At 33.1% G+C, this 13,575-nt stretch overlaps 3 protein-coding genes across 3 annotated transcripts; all 3 read right to left on the reverse strand.

The window, feature by feature from the left end:
* Positions 1,136-2,321, reverse strand: LOC104791404 (non-specific lipid-transfer protein 12). Its single transcript, XM_010517284.2, has 2 exons — positions 1,970-2,321; positions 1,136-1,337 (listed from the first exon to the last, which is right to left on the reverse strand). The coding sequence occupies exons 1-2, from the start codon at positions 2,308-2,310 to the stop codon at positions 1,319-1,321; spliced, it is 360 nt and encodes a 119-aa protein (XP_010515586.1). The 5' UTR covers positions 2,311-2,321; the 3' UTR covers positions 1,136-1,318.
* Positions 6,216-7,024, reverse strand: LOC104791405 (non-specific lipid-transfer protein 5-like). Its single transcript, XM_010517285.2, has 2 exons — positions 6,573-7,024; positions 6,216-6,461 (listed from the first exon to the last, which is right to left on the reverse strand). Exons 1-2 carry the CDS (start codon positions 6,917-6,919, stop codon positions 6,452-6,454), a joined length of 357 nt encoding a protein of 118 aa, XP_010515587.1. The 5' UTR covers positions 6,920-7,024; the 3' UTR covers positions 6,216-6,451.
* LOC104791407 lies at positions 7,693-10,467 on the reverse strand. The gene is made up of 9 exons (XM_010517286.1): positions 10,058-10,467; positions 9,903-9,965; positions 9,752-9,807; positions 9,293-9,386; positions 9,112-9,172; positions 8,410-8,491; positions 8,211-8,266; positions 8,051-8,114; positions 7,693-7,968 (listed from the first exon to the last, which is right to left on the reverse strand). The coding sequence occupies exons 1-9, from the start codon at positions 10,205-10,207 to the stop codon at positions 7,902-7,904; spliced, it is 693 nt and encodes a 230-aa protein (XP_010515588.1). The 5' UTR covers positions 10,208-10,467; the 3' UTR covers positions 7,693-7,901.

Here is a 13,575-nt window from a genome sequence, read left to right on the forward strand (position 1 = left end):
GGGGGGGGGGGGGGGGGGGGGGGATTGCAAAATCACCGAGCTTGAAAATTTCACGCAGAGGATTGGTAGAACAATACAGTGAGACAGATGGATGATCGATGTAATCAGATTCGTTGTGTTGTTCAAGATCGATGAGGACACGAAGAGTTTGCTCTTGTCTCGTGTCGTGTTGGTCGTCGTGTGTGTGTCTGAAATTAAAATTTGGATCGAAATCGGAGTTTCAGTTTCACGATCCCTCCACTCCACGGAGCCGACGGAACAAAACATATTTGGGCCGTAATTTTTTAAGCCCATTATATTTTGTAACATGAGTTTATGAGGCCCGTTAATTAATTTACTTCATCGATCTAGCTTAACCGATCATATATTTCATCGTTAATTAATTGGAGAGTGAGTGATAATATTTGTTTTGAGTCGTTAATATTAAGAAATAAGAATGGCAATTTAGTTACAAACTCTTTGTTTGTTTATCTAATTATATATGTCCCTAAATTCAAGTCTTTCTTTGCCATTAACATGTCTTTGTCGAAACTTCAATTTTATCGACATATTCAACGTCTCGCCGCCTTGCCTAAATGATTTCCATTGGTGGATCAGCCTCTATGGCCACGCGTTTAAGTGAATTCTTCTCTAGGCTATCTATCCGACAGGCTAGCTAGCGCACAACAAAACATTGGGGACACGTGAGGCTAATTCTTTGTTTGCCCATTACAAAGTCTTTAATTTGTAAGTTAACACTAATTCTTTATGTGGTTGTGTAAATTTTGGAACTTCCTGCAACCTCTTGATCATATATATGTACGTACGATGTTACTATGTTAAACAGTAAACCTAGCTATATTCTGGTACATATATACGCATTATATCATTAACTTTCATACGTAAAGATCCTCGCTACGGTAAGCAACAACAATAAAACCTAGCTAGATTATAACCTTAATAAGCGGAATATCAGTTTCGAATATGCTTTTGGTCTTAAAACTTTCACATCTTTTTTAATTCCTTCTACACTGTGATTTCCATCCTTAACAAGGCTATTATTGAGGCGTATATATGACTGAAGCTGTTAACCAGCAATAATTATTTTCGAGTGGGCAAACTATTTTCAAGAGAGAGTGAGAGAGAGCGAGATCCGTTGTCGTTATTAATATATGAAATGGTTACATTACATAGATGATATAGATTAAAAAAAAAAACAAAGTTCTAAACTGGGAGATAACAGCAGAATTAATATATTATTTAATTAGGTAAAAAAGCTGGCGCGGCAACTTTGATTAGTCGTACTTGTCCATCGGATCATGATAATCACTAGCCTCGTTTACACGGCAGTCGATATACTGCAACATTCGAACAACCAAAACAAATATCTATCATCACTTTAGATTTACTAGACTCCAAATGTATTTATATTCATACAAGCAGCAGTTTTTAGAAAAGAACACCTTTGCCAAAAAAAAAAGAACACCTTAATCCTTCTTCTCATTTTATATCCACAACATTTGAATTAGTTACAAAAAATATAATGTTGTTATATATTTGATTATGTCAAAAATTATTCTACTCAGCAGTTTTTTTATATGATTGTGAGTTATGATTATTATCAGTAATTTATGAATTTTTAAACTATTGTAAGAGTTTATCTACTTTGCTAAAAAATAATTTCTATATAAAAAACAAAGTGTTGTATTAGTGTTTGATTTTTTTAAAAAAAATAACTTCTAAATGTGTTTGTTTATATTTTTGTTAAAAAAAAGAGAGAGATTGACTAAAAACTTTAAAAGAAAATAAAAATGATACATTCTACTGATTAAATAATTAGTTGAATTCATATTCACTCCTAGATAATATTTGGAGTCAAGTGTACAACAACATTTTACGGACCTTTCTTGAAATAAAGTTTTTAAAAGTATTTACATGCCAAACAAAACAATATCTAACATAAAACAAAAACGAAGTTATGGAGACGTACTTGTCACAATTGGTGCTGAAACTGATGGGGTAGGGAACTGAAACACCACAAGTGGTAGGAAGTGAGGCCACAAGGTCGGTATTGAGGCCTTTGATTTCCTTACCCGCTACTTTAAGGCACTCACAAACTTGTTTGCGATCCGGTGTGGTCTGAGCCATTTGATACAATGTCTTGACTCCCACGCAGCATGCGGATGGCAATGGGCCACTGTTGACCAAATAGTTCACGCACTGTGCAAGTGTGCTCGTCACTGTCCCACACTGGATGGTTGACTCCGTTGGGGGTATCATGTAGACTGTAAGGACAATGAGGCATGTGATGATCTTTGGAGCAAACGCCATTTTTGTTTTTATTGCTTTTACTTTGTTGACGTCGGTAGGGTTTTTATAATTGGAATAAACTCATGAAGGTCATGCGTACCCGTTAATTATGCTTAGTTCCATATGCATGTCAATTTAATGAAAATTATCTCTTTTTTTGTTAAGATTGGAAAATACACATATTCCAAAGTTAATATATACTTGTACGTTGCTTTCCCGATCTTCGCTTAGTTGAGTTTCGAGAAGATGTAACGTCAGAAAACTAGATTCAACCCGGGGCGTAATAAATAGCTATCTAGGCAAATTGGAAATCACAAATTTCCAACAATGGCAATATACCCAAAAAGACTAACTTATGGTTTTGTGTTAAATAATTTTCTTCTATATATATGAATATTATAATGAAACCGTCTTGTTACTTCGAAATCGTATATTATATATGATCAATACTCCTAGATGAATATTTTTGTTTCTGAAATAATTAGATAATAAATTCATGTAATTGAAAACTATTTATGATCAGCAAAGAAGAAAGTGGAAACATTTGCTTCTTTTTTACATCAAGCGGAAACATATAAGTCATCTCAACTAAATTTCATAAAGAGATGCAAAGCAGTGATTTTCATGAATATACATGAAATGTGTGTGTTAATTTTGGGGTTTAATCTACTATGGACTACTTGGACGTGGCTAAAAAAAGGTCGTAAGGCTAAGCACATACTATTTATGAAGCCACACGTGACACGATTCAAAGAGAGTAAGACAATCTTATGACATATATCGATCGAAATTGATCACTACAAAAACAATCAATTTGTTAGGAATATTTGCGAAAGAAATTATCTCTCACAAATTTGCGATGGAATTGCGAGGCATTTACTATAAACATAAAATTTCTAGCAAATTCCTCGCAAACTTGCGAGGAAGAGGATCCCCGGAAATCCGTCGCAAATTTGCGAGGGATTTGCAAGGTAAGTTAACATTCCTCGCAAATCTATTGCAAATTTGCGATGGGTTTGCGATGATATTATTCATAGCAATTTTTCGAGGGATCTGCGATGGAATTGCAAGAACCATCGCAAATCTGTAGCAAATTGAGAAAATAAAATTCAAAAAACTACTTATAAAACTTAATCGGATTTTATTTTAAATACATTTGAGTGTTCTTAAGGTTCATCAAATAAATTTATATACCCCAAATCCTATACATCAAACTCTTAGCCTAACTCAATACCCTAAATCATAAACTCTAAACTTTAAAAATTCTAATCATAGAAATTAAATCATAAATCGTAAAACCAAAACCAAAACTTTTCCATTATATATACATAAAACCGATATTGAAAAAATAAACATATATATCTACTTTATATAAAATACAATCTTTTAAAAATACTATATATTTACTTTTAAATTTAAATCTCTAAACCTGGAATGTCAATTATATGTGACTGATTAATTATAGAAATTAAATCATAAAAACCTAGTACAGAACCTAAATCATAAACTCTAAAACTTAAATTTTTAAATTTTGGAATTTAGAAATTAAATCATAAATTCAAATATTAATATTCTCTAAAGTCCAATACTTGGAAAAAAGTTCATGTATACAAAAAAGATATAAATATTTGTAAATACGTTTAACTCAAAAACTAAGAAAAATTAGTGAATATACATATATTTTAAGATATTTTTAACTTTAAAGCGAAACAAATTAATGAATTTAATTTACAAATACGTTTAAGATATTTTGTCTACCTTTAATATACCAAATAATACTCCAAATTACAAAATTAATAAAACAAAAGATATTGAGTCCCTATTGGTTAGTTCATAGAGACATGGATTGGTCTTTTAGCCTATCATGAACCGTTGATTAGATTAAATCTGACGGACACCATTGTTTCCCTTTTTTTTGTTTTCCTTCTCCTCTTCGTCACCTCTTCTCCTCAATCCTCATCCATCCCTTATCCCTAAACCGATAACATAAGTTACGAACAGAGATGAAGGATAATCATGGGTTTATACGCTTTTCTCTTATCCCTTATTCTTTATTCCTTCTTTCCTTTGTCACCTCTCTTGACATAAAAATGATGAAGGATAATCAAAAAAATCCAGAGATCTAAAGGAGACAGTGGCAGAGCAAAATCTAGACCTGAGTAGAGTAAAGTGCGCCGCAGACAGAGATTTGACCACCACCACGAAACAAGACAGAGCAAGATTTAGATCTGTTGCCTGAAGATCTCTGAATCCAAACTCCTCTTCTAGCCACCACTATAATTGAAGATGGAAACAGAAATCCGGCGACAGAAAAAGAGTGCTAAAGGAGACGGTGGCGGAGCAAAAGGCTTGTGCCGCGAGTGGAGCTAGTGCTGGTTCTTCCCCTTCACCGGGTTGAGAATCTGGTTGGTTTGAAGATCATTTTAGAGGGATTAATTGGCCAAGAGGCCGACATACTAGCAGCTGGCAACGGGGCTCGTCGGCAACGGGGCTCGTCGGCTGTGGGATTAGGGTTTTTTTTGTTTGTTGATTTTAGCCTTCGGTTCAACCGACAATTTGTAACCGGTTCAATTTTGTAACTCTTAACCAATTCCCGGTTTGGGTGGTTTTATTAATATCAATATATATATTAATTTTAAAAAACCTGTCACTAAATCTTTAATTATATATATATATATATATTTATATATGCTAAATAAAATTTTAAATATATTAAATTATTTAAGAGAATAATATTTTCTTTAGTTTTTCGTTTTTATGTTTCCTTGCAAATCCATAGCAAACTTTGCGAGAGATATACTATGAACAGAACTGCAAGAAATTTGCGACCGCTTTTATTCCTCGCAATTTGCAATGATTTTGCGAGGGATTTAGTTCCTAGCAAATATTGCGAGGGATTTGCAATGTTGACCATTTTGCGAGAAACGAATTGCGAGGAATTGACTTCCCTCGCAAATCCCTTGCTATAGTCGTTTTGCGAGGGATTTGCTAGATATTTTTCTATCGCAAATCGAGTGTTTTCTTGTAGTGGATGAGCAAGTTGGCTGTTCAAGAAAATAAAAGATAAAGAGAGAAAAAAATGCATGGAAAATGGAAATGGTCCAAGTAGAGATATATTTATGGACCAAAAACATCAAATGGTAAAGAGTTGGAGATATAAAAGGAAAATGACAATATAGGAAAACAAATACACGGCCAAAGACAAAGAGATTTGTATGTTTAATACTGAACAAGGACTCTTGGAGGCTATACGGTTACAGATACTTGGAGAAATCTACAAGTCGTACGTAGACTCGTAGGGTATTATCCGCACCGCATTTCCATTATAAAACCTTTTTCATGCTTGGAACAAAGGCTCTAGGAAAGATCGATTTTTTTTTTTTTTTTGGGGTAAGTTTTCTAGTTGTTCATTAAAAATAGAATAAAAATAACGTGCTCATTTACACTGCATGTAGCCCATGTAGGGTCGATCGACTTATCACATATATATGAAACACTCAGTCACTCATCACCGACGAAAGGATTACAAAGGAAACTAAAGCGTGAGAAGTGTAAATGAGCAAGTTGTGAGAGTGTGAAGAAGTAGATAAGGACTGATTAGAGAAAAGTGAGTCATGACGTTTTTCCTCATATACGATGATTTTGTTGGCAAACAAAAAATTTTGAGGATATTCTAGAGTGAAATTAACTAATGTAACCAAACCTTATTTCAGGGTATCTAAGTATATGCTTTTAAAACATACGAATTATAGTCTATATTGGACTATCTTACGATCATAAAGTATTATTTTAATCTATAATTAAGTCAACTGAAAAATAATCGTATTAAAAGAACCTAGTGTACGGAACTATTGCTGCGGAGAAGAAGAAGGGGATCGGATGCATTCAAAGCAGAACGTGACCAAAGTGAATGGCAAGAGTTTGAAAACAATACATATTGTAAATTCCATTATATCATTAGAGGAGTACATAACACAGACGACCAATTAAATGGACCGTCTCACTCGTATATAAAGAAAGACATGAAAACACAAATTCTAAAACACAGCAACAATAGTTCAGTAAAATGATACACTCATATATATAGTGACATCTTAATTATTTTTTTAATACTCTCTCATCGATTATATGAAAAGCCTTCAACGTCTATATCCCTTGTTGATCACCTGACGCTGCAACCAACCAAATATATTACGTGGTTAATATCACTCCATTATATATTGCTAACAAAAAATTACAACCTTAAGTAGAAAAATGTAATAACGAGAGTGAGAGAAGATTACGTGTTACAGTTGATTCTAGCGCTGATGGGGTAAGAGATCCTAACATGGCAAGCACCAGGAAGACGAGCAGCACGGCCTGCGTTAAGTCGGGAACCCAAGGATCTAGCTGCTCCCTGGATACAACGACAAGCTTGTTGGCGGTCACGAGTGGTACGAGCCATGCTGTTGAGCCTCTGAACACCAGAGCAACACCCTCGAGGAATGAAACCGCCTCGGGTCAAGTAGTTGTAGCATTGACCCAAGTTGCCAGTGACTGCGCCACACGAGATGGCTGCGTCAGACGCCATTGGAGCGGCTACTAACATGCAGACGATCACCAACGTTGACAACTTCATAAGTCCCTCCATATCTTAAAACTTTTGATTTTTCTTTTTTACTTAAGTAAGTACTGAATTGATTGATGAATATTAATGCTAACGAAGGTTTGATTTATATAGAGAGATCTACGAGCGCAAATTCATGAAAGAAGAAGAGGTGAGGGTTAGTTGGTGGTTGGTTTCATTTATTGCAATGCTTCTCTTATTTATGTTCATCTTTGGCTTTTGTAGTTAAATTAATCTAAGATTCTAAGCCAGTGTACTACGTACTCACCGTTTTGTCAGATCTATCTATTTTACTATATAAAAATGGAGTTCGATTCTTGTATGCGCATAAATTTTTTTTTTTCTGAAAGACCAATCATTGTTCTACATATGTCCAAGTTAACAACGCGTCAACGTTGGTGGTAGTATTAGATTCAGGGCACTGAGACAGAGTCGCGATTCTCTTGTGCAGATATAAACTTTTTTCTTGGATCCCTCAACCTATAGACAATTTAGCACTATCAATCAGCTAGTCCAGTCTGGTCCGTTACGAATTTTGTCTGAGCATTTTGAAGTCTAGTTTGACCCGAGCAGAGCTTTACTTGCAGAACCAGTTCTTTCCTTTTAAACCAATACAATTCCGAACATTCATCAAATTATGTCTTTTAACAATTCCAGTAAATCAAACTGCGAAATTGAAAATTGAACTTATTATGAATTTGTCAAAGTTTCGACGTATGTATGTAGAACATGTCGTTCAACGTCTTAGAAATTACGAGTTTAAGAATATAAGTTGATGCAATTGATTTTGTAATCTAAATCACGAAAAGTAAATCTATTTAACCAAAATGTTACATATTACAAGGGCAAAAGTTTTTCTTTCGACTATTCATTTTTGATAAAAATCTCTTCTTTTCTCTGGTTCTGTTTTAAGTAAATCAGGTTAATCCTAGACAGAGAGAAAGTTGAAAGACCAATCCCAGTATCTAAAACTGCTGAAACATACATATACTTGACTATGACTCACTCACTCCACCTTGCCAAATTCTCCAACATTCGTGCTGCTGCTCTCCACCACCGTCTCTCTTACAAACCTACAACAACATTTTCAAGAATTAGGTTCAATAAATTGAGAGAGATATACATGTGAACTGGAGAGGACAAGAGCGCCATTACCGCGCAAGCTTCTCTCTTGAAGATTGTAAGACGTAAATGGAGAGTACGAAAGAGAATGTGAGAGCTGATCACAAGTGGACAAAAAAAAAGAAGAATATATGTATATCAGCTTATTATCCTTTCACTACTTAATTTATTAGCAGCAACAAAAAGAATTTACCTGAGCCAAAGAGGACATAAAATCCTGAGGATACATCAATCTCTGACTGCTCTTTCCTGCATCACAATAAAAGTGTCTCAGCCACGTATTAGTAACATTATGTTCCTTAAGCTTTGTGACTCGACCCGACCGTATACACAAAGTTATTAGCACGGAGAGAGAAGAAAAGCTGGGAAGGGGTAAGCAAAAATTAGTGTACCATGTGTATCTAACAAGAACATGTTTTGGCCAGTGTTGAGGATCCCAGAACAGTGTGCGGACCTCCGGGTGTGTACTCAAATCTGTTCATGGGTAAAATCTCCAACTCAGATAAATTGTCTTTTAAATATTTGAAGTAACTGAATGCTACTCTATGACATGGAAGCAGAATTGCAACTTGAAAAAAAACAGAGTAGAGAGTGTGAAATTTCATTCCTTACAAGAAATTTTCAAAGCCATTATTAACACATGGTTCAGGCAACTTGTACGAAATAAAGAAACCATGAAGCATAGATGACCATAAACATGTAAATTCAATTTAGTAATGCCACCACATAAATAGACTTAATCAGTCTGTGTAATAGAACACATATGAGCAGACAAAAAAGGAGACTATAAAGCATAGTGCCTATATATTAGCACCCACTGTCTCCAAGAAGGTGAAGATGTTTTCACTTTCACCAGATACTGTAAGACTCTGGAAATTAAAAGCAGTGTAAAACTAAAGCCAAGTTATGTAGGACATGGGCTACAAGCAACCAAGCATCACAAACTTGAGAAGCTACAACCTACTATGGCACTGACTCTTGATGGGTTTCAGATACGAACGTAATGCTTAGCATATCTGGTTAGGCCAGATAGTATTAGAGAGGGAGACACCTAAATCAGGACATGATATAGTTAGATAAGGAGTATGACTTACAGCTATGGGGCATATCAATAACTTCAGCTGTGACTCCGAGCAGATCACCTCCAGAATATCTCTGTGCAAACGAAAAAACAAGCCACATCTAAATATCCAAAAACTGGCAGTTTTCCTGGGTAGCATATTTATCTAGTGAGTCAAAGCATATAAAATGACTCAAAACCAATGTCAAACATACCAAATTTACATCGATCATTGGAACTTCTGAGCTCTTACGGTTTATCACCAAAAGCCAATGAATCAGAAATTTCTCACTTCCAACTTGGAATTTTCTGCATGTAAAAATCCGGAATCACACATCAGACACCTAATAACTCTTAACTCGCATATGGCTAATGCACAAATAAGAAAACAAAGTGGCCATATAACATCGGAAGAACACAATCTGCAGCCAGATAGAACTAAAAACACCATACAAATTTAGCTTACTCTAATCAAAACATATGAGAAATGACGAAACATCAATGCAAAGTCATCATTTCCCTTTTGACCAGCAAGAATAGAAATTGCTAGAAACCAGTGATGAACTTGTCAAATTAAACTAAAGGCACATCAATTTCAATTCAAAAGCACCAAATTCAGCTATACAAAATCTTCAATTAAACTGTAATCAATATGAACACCACTGAACACTCACATCTTATAAGGATCAGTTCCTGTATAGCCAATTGGTTTCGCTATGGGGATCAACACCTACAAATTTTTGGCAAAGAAAGAGAAGTTTCAATCTGAATTCCAGAACTATGCCATCAAATAGTCTTAAACTAAACCTAGTTCCCACAAAGTACCTCGCGATTAACGGCGAAGATCGGGCAATGTTTTCCGATCACATCATGCCAAGTCGTTCTCGACTGCCACAAAATCAAACAGATCCTTTAGTCTCACATCAAATTAGATAAGTAATCAATCTCAGCTACACAAGTTTAAAAGAAGAGTAACGAACAGAGTGATATTGCCCCATTTTGCTCATCCGCACGATATCTCCAGGTCGGTAAGCACTGGAGAGAATCGGAAACGATAGAGATATCAGAAATAGAGCTTGAATAAAAGCGTTCCAATGTCGCGATCCTAACACCGCAGCCATGCCCGCCATAACTTGGCTTCTTCGGCGAGGCTTTGTTGCCGGTAAATTGTCTTCGCCGGGAGATTTAGAATTGGAAGCGGAGGAGGTTGAGAGATGATGATAAAAAAAAACGACTGTAAAAGATCTCTCTCTCCTCCGCGGTGTTATTGGGCCACAAACATCAGGCCCAAATTAAATTGTTGGCTCAGTTTTAACCAGCACTGTACTAAACTATAATAGGGATTTTTTCTTACTAAACTATAAGCGGTTTTGAAAGTTTACAATTAAGCAAAAAATATGTGATTCGAACATTGACCTATAGTTTGGATCCATCGATACAATACGAACTCAGCTAAAAGATGATTTATTAACACATCAAAAGTTGCACCCAAACAAAAAAAATGTGTACAGACAAACAAATAAAGTTGTGTAACGGCAGCCACAACTTCAGCATTTTGAACAGCTTCAATGAGTATATGCGTTCTCGATGTTATCAGACGGCTTAGGTTTGATTTTGTCTTTTTTAGAAAAAAATATTTATTTTATATATTTCATGTAGTCAGTCAATTGTATGGTGATTTCCATTATTAGGATGGAACTATGTAAGTTAATGAATTTAAATTTATTGGTTGTGATAAAAAAAAAACACATTACAAGTAAAAAATTCTTATAACATTAATTTTTTTTTTGTGGCAAATTTTCAATTTTATAGAGGCAGTAAATTTTGATATATTTATATCCCAACTTGTCTTATGTTTTCAAATTCTTGTTTTATAAGAAAAATAAACATTTTTATATCTTAAGAAAATTTTGAATTTTGTTTATAGGATGGAGGAAAACTAAACATTTTGATTTTTTCCCAAGAGAGGATACTAATTAGAGTTTTCAAGATCTTATATCAATTAAAATACTTAACTATTGTAGGTGAGTTTTTCGATTTTTGCCAATTATATCGTGATACGTGGGAAACACGCCAAACAAAATTATATTCGAAGAGGCTGACAAATGATCAAAAACAAAACTATGAACTATGTAACTATAGAACACGTCAAACAAAACTATGGAACTATGTAAGCTAATAAATTTAAATTTGTTGGTTTCACAAAAAAAAACACATACATTCTTTTTTTTTCACATTACAAAAAAAACACATTACATTCATCAAGGTGAAAAATTCTTGTAACTTTAACTTTTTTTTTTTTGGCAATTTTTTAATTTTATAGAGGCGGTAAACTTTGATATATTTATATCTCATCTTGTCTTATGTTTTCTAAGAAAATAAACATTTTTGCATCTTACAAAAATTTTGAATTTTGCTTCTAGGACGGAGGAAAACTAAAGATTTTAATTTTTTTTCCAATAGAGGACGTTAATTAGAGTTTTCAAAATCTTATATTAATTAAAATAGCATAATATTGTAGATGAGTTTTTCAATTTTTGCCAATTATATTGTGATACGTGGGCAACACGCCAAACAAAATTCTATTCGGAGAGGCTAACAGATAATCAAACAAAATTATGGAACTATGGAACACGCCAAACAAAACTATGGAAATATGTAAGCTAATGAATTTAAATTTGTTGGTTTGACCAAAAAAAACACATTACATTCATCAAGGTGAAAATTTTTTATAACTTTAGTTTTTATTTTTTTGGCAATTTTTCAATTTTATAGAGGCATTAAAATTTGATATAATTATATCCAACTTGTCTTATGTTTTCTAATTCTTGTTTTATAAGAAAATAAATATATTTATATCTTACAATATTTTGAATTTTGTTTCTAGAATGGAGGAAAACTAAAGATTTTGATTTTTTTTCCAAGAGAGGATGTTAATTAGAGTTCTCAAAATATTATATTAATTAAATACCATATTTATTGTAGGTGAGTTTTTCGATTTTTTTCAATCATATCTTGATACGTGGGCAACACGCCAAACAAAATTATATTCGGAGAGGCTGACAGATGATCAAACAAAACTATGGAACTATGTAACTATGGAACATGCCAAACAAAACTATGAAACTATGTAAGCTAATGAATTAAAATTTATTGGTTTAACAAAAAAAAACATATTACATTCATCAAGGTGAAAGATTCTTATAACTTGAGTTTTTTTGTCATTTTTTTAATTTAATAAAGGCAGTAAACTTTGATATATTTATATCCCAACTTGTCTTATGTTTTCAAATTCTTGTTTTATAAGAAAATAAGCATTCTTTTATCTCTCGAAAGTTTGAATTTTTTTTCTAGGACGGAAGAAAACAAAAGATTTTGATTTTTTTTCCAAGAGAGGACGTTAATTAGAGTTTTCAAAATCTTATATTAATTAAAATACCGTAATCATTGTAGGTAAGTTTTATGATTTTTGCCAATTATATCGTGATACGTGGACAACACGCCAAACAAAACTATATTCGGAGAGGCTGACAGATGATCAAACTTAATAGACACATGAAACACAGTTGGATCTTCGTGCAACCTACACTAAATAAAGGGCTTTGAAAACAATGGTACCTCCAAAAACAATTAATGTTACATGATTGAACTCCTAAACGTTATGTCTTTAAAAACATAATCATTTATGATAATTGGGTATTTCCAACAAGGAGATGTAATACATTAAAAGTTGAAAAGAGTCGTATTTACATGTATACAAGTGTGAATTTAATTTTGTTTTTAAGTTAATGATATGAGAAAAATTAATTTAATTGAAAAAAATAAAACACCACAACAAAATAAAATAAATAAATAACAGTTATTAAAAAGAGCGCGAGTGGGTCGGTTAAAACTCTCTATAAATGGAAATTTATATTTTAATTTTTTTTAATAAACGTACATAAAAATAACGTATGTTCGGTTCAAAAAGATAAACATCTAACTTACTTTTAAAACAAGACACCAACAAATTAAGAAAAAATATCAAAAAGAGCGCGAATGTGTTCGTTAAATTTTTATAAAAAGAAATTTATATTTAAAATTTTTGTAAACGTACTTACGAATTTCAACAAAGAAAATATGTTCGATACCAATAACAAAAAAAAAAAGCTAAAAACAATAACTTTTTGCATAGTTAAAAAAGCTTAAGCTAATCCATAAAAAAAACATTCAGAAAATCTTTGACATTTCTATAGAGACATTCAAAAGAATCACAGCTCTTTTAAAAACTCAATAGAAGAATATCTGAACTTTACAATTAAATTTGACAACAATAACTCCCTCCAGAACCAGAATCAATCACTACTAATCCAAAGTTCAAATGATGTCTTAAGGAATTTAATGCTGGTCGTTGTTTCTAAATACTGCATCGTTAAGGTAAAATAAAAAGGCACAGAAAGGGTTTGAAGATACCTACACAATAGTAAGACAAAATTTGGGGTTTTTTTTTTTTTTTTTT

This window comes from Camelina sativa, chromosome 6 (assembly GCF_000633955.1).
Source record: "Camelina sativa cultivar DH55 chromosome 6, Cs, whole genome shotgun sequence".
NCBI classification, from domain to species: domain Eukaryota; kingdom Viridiplantae; phylum Streptophyta; class Magnoliopsida; order Brassicales; family Brassicaceae; genus Camelina; species Camelina sativa.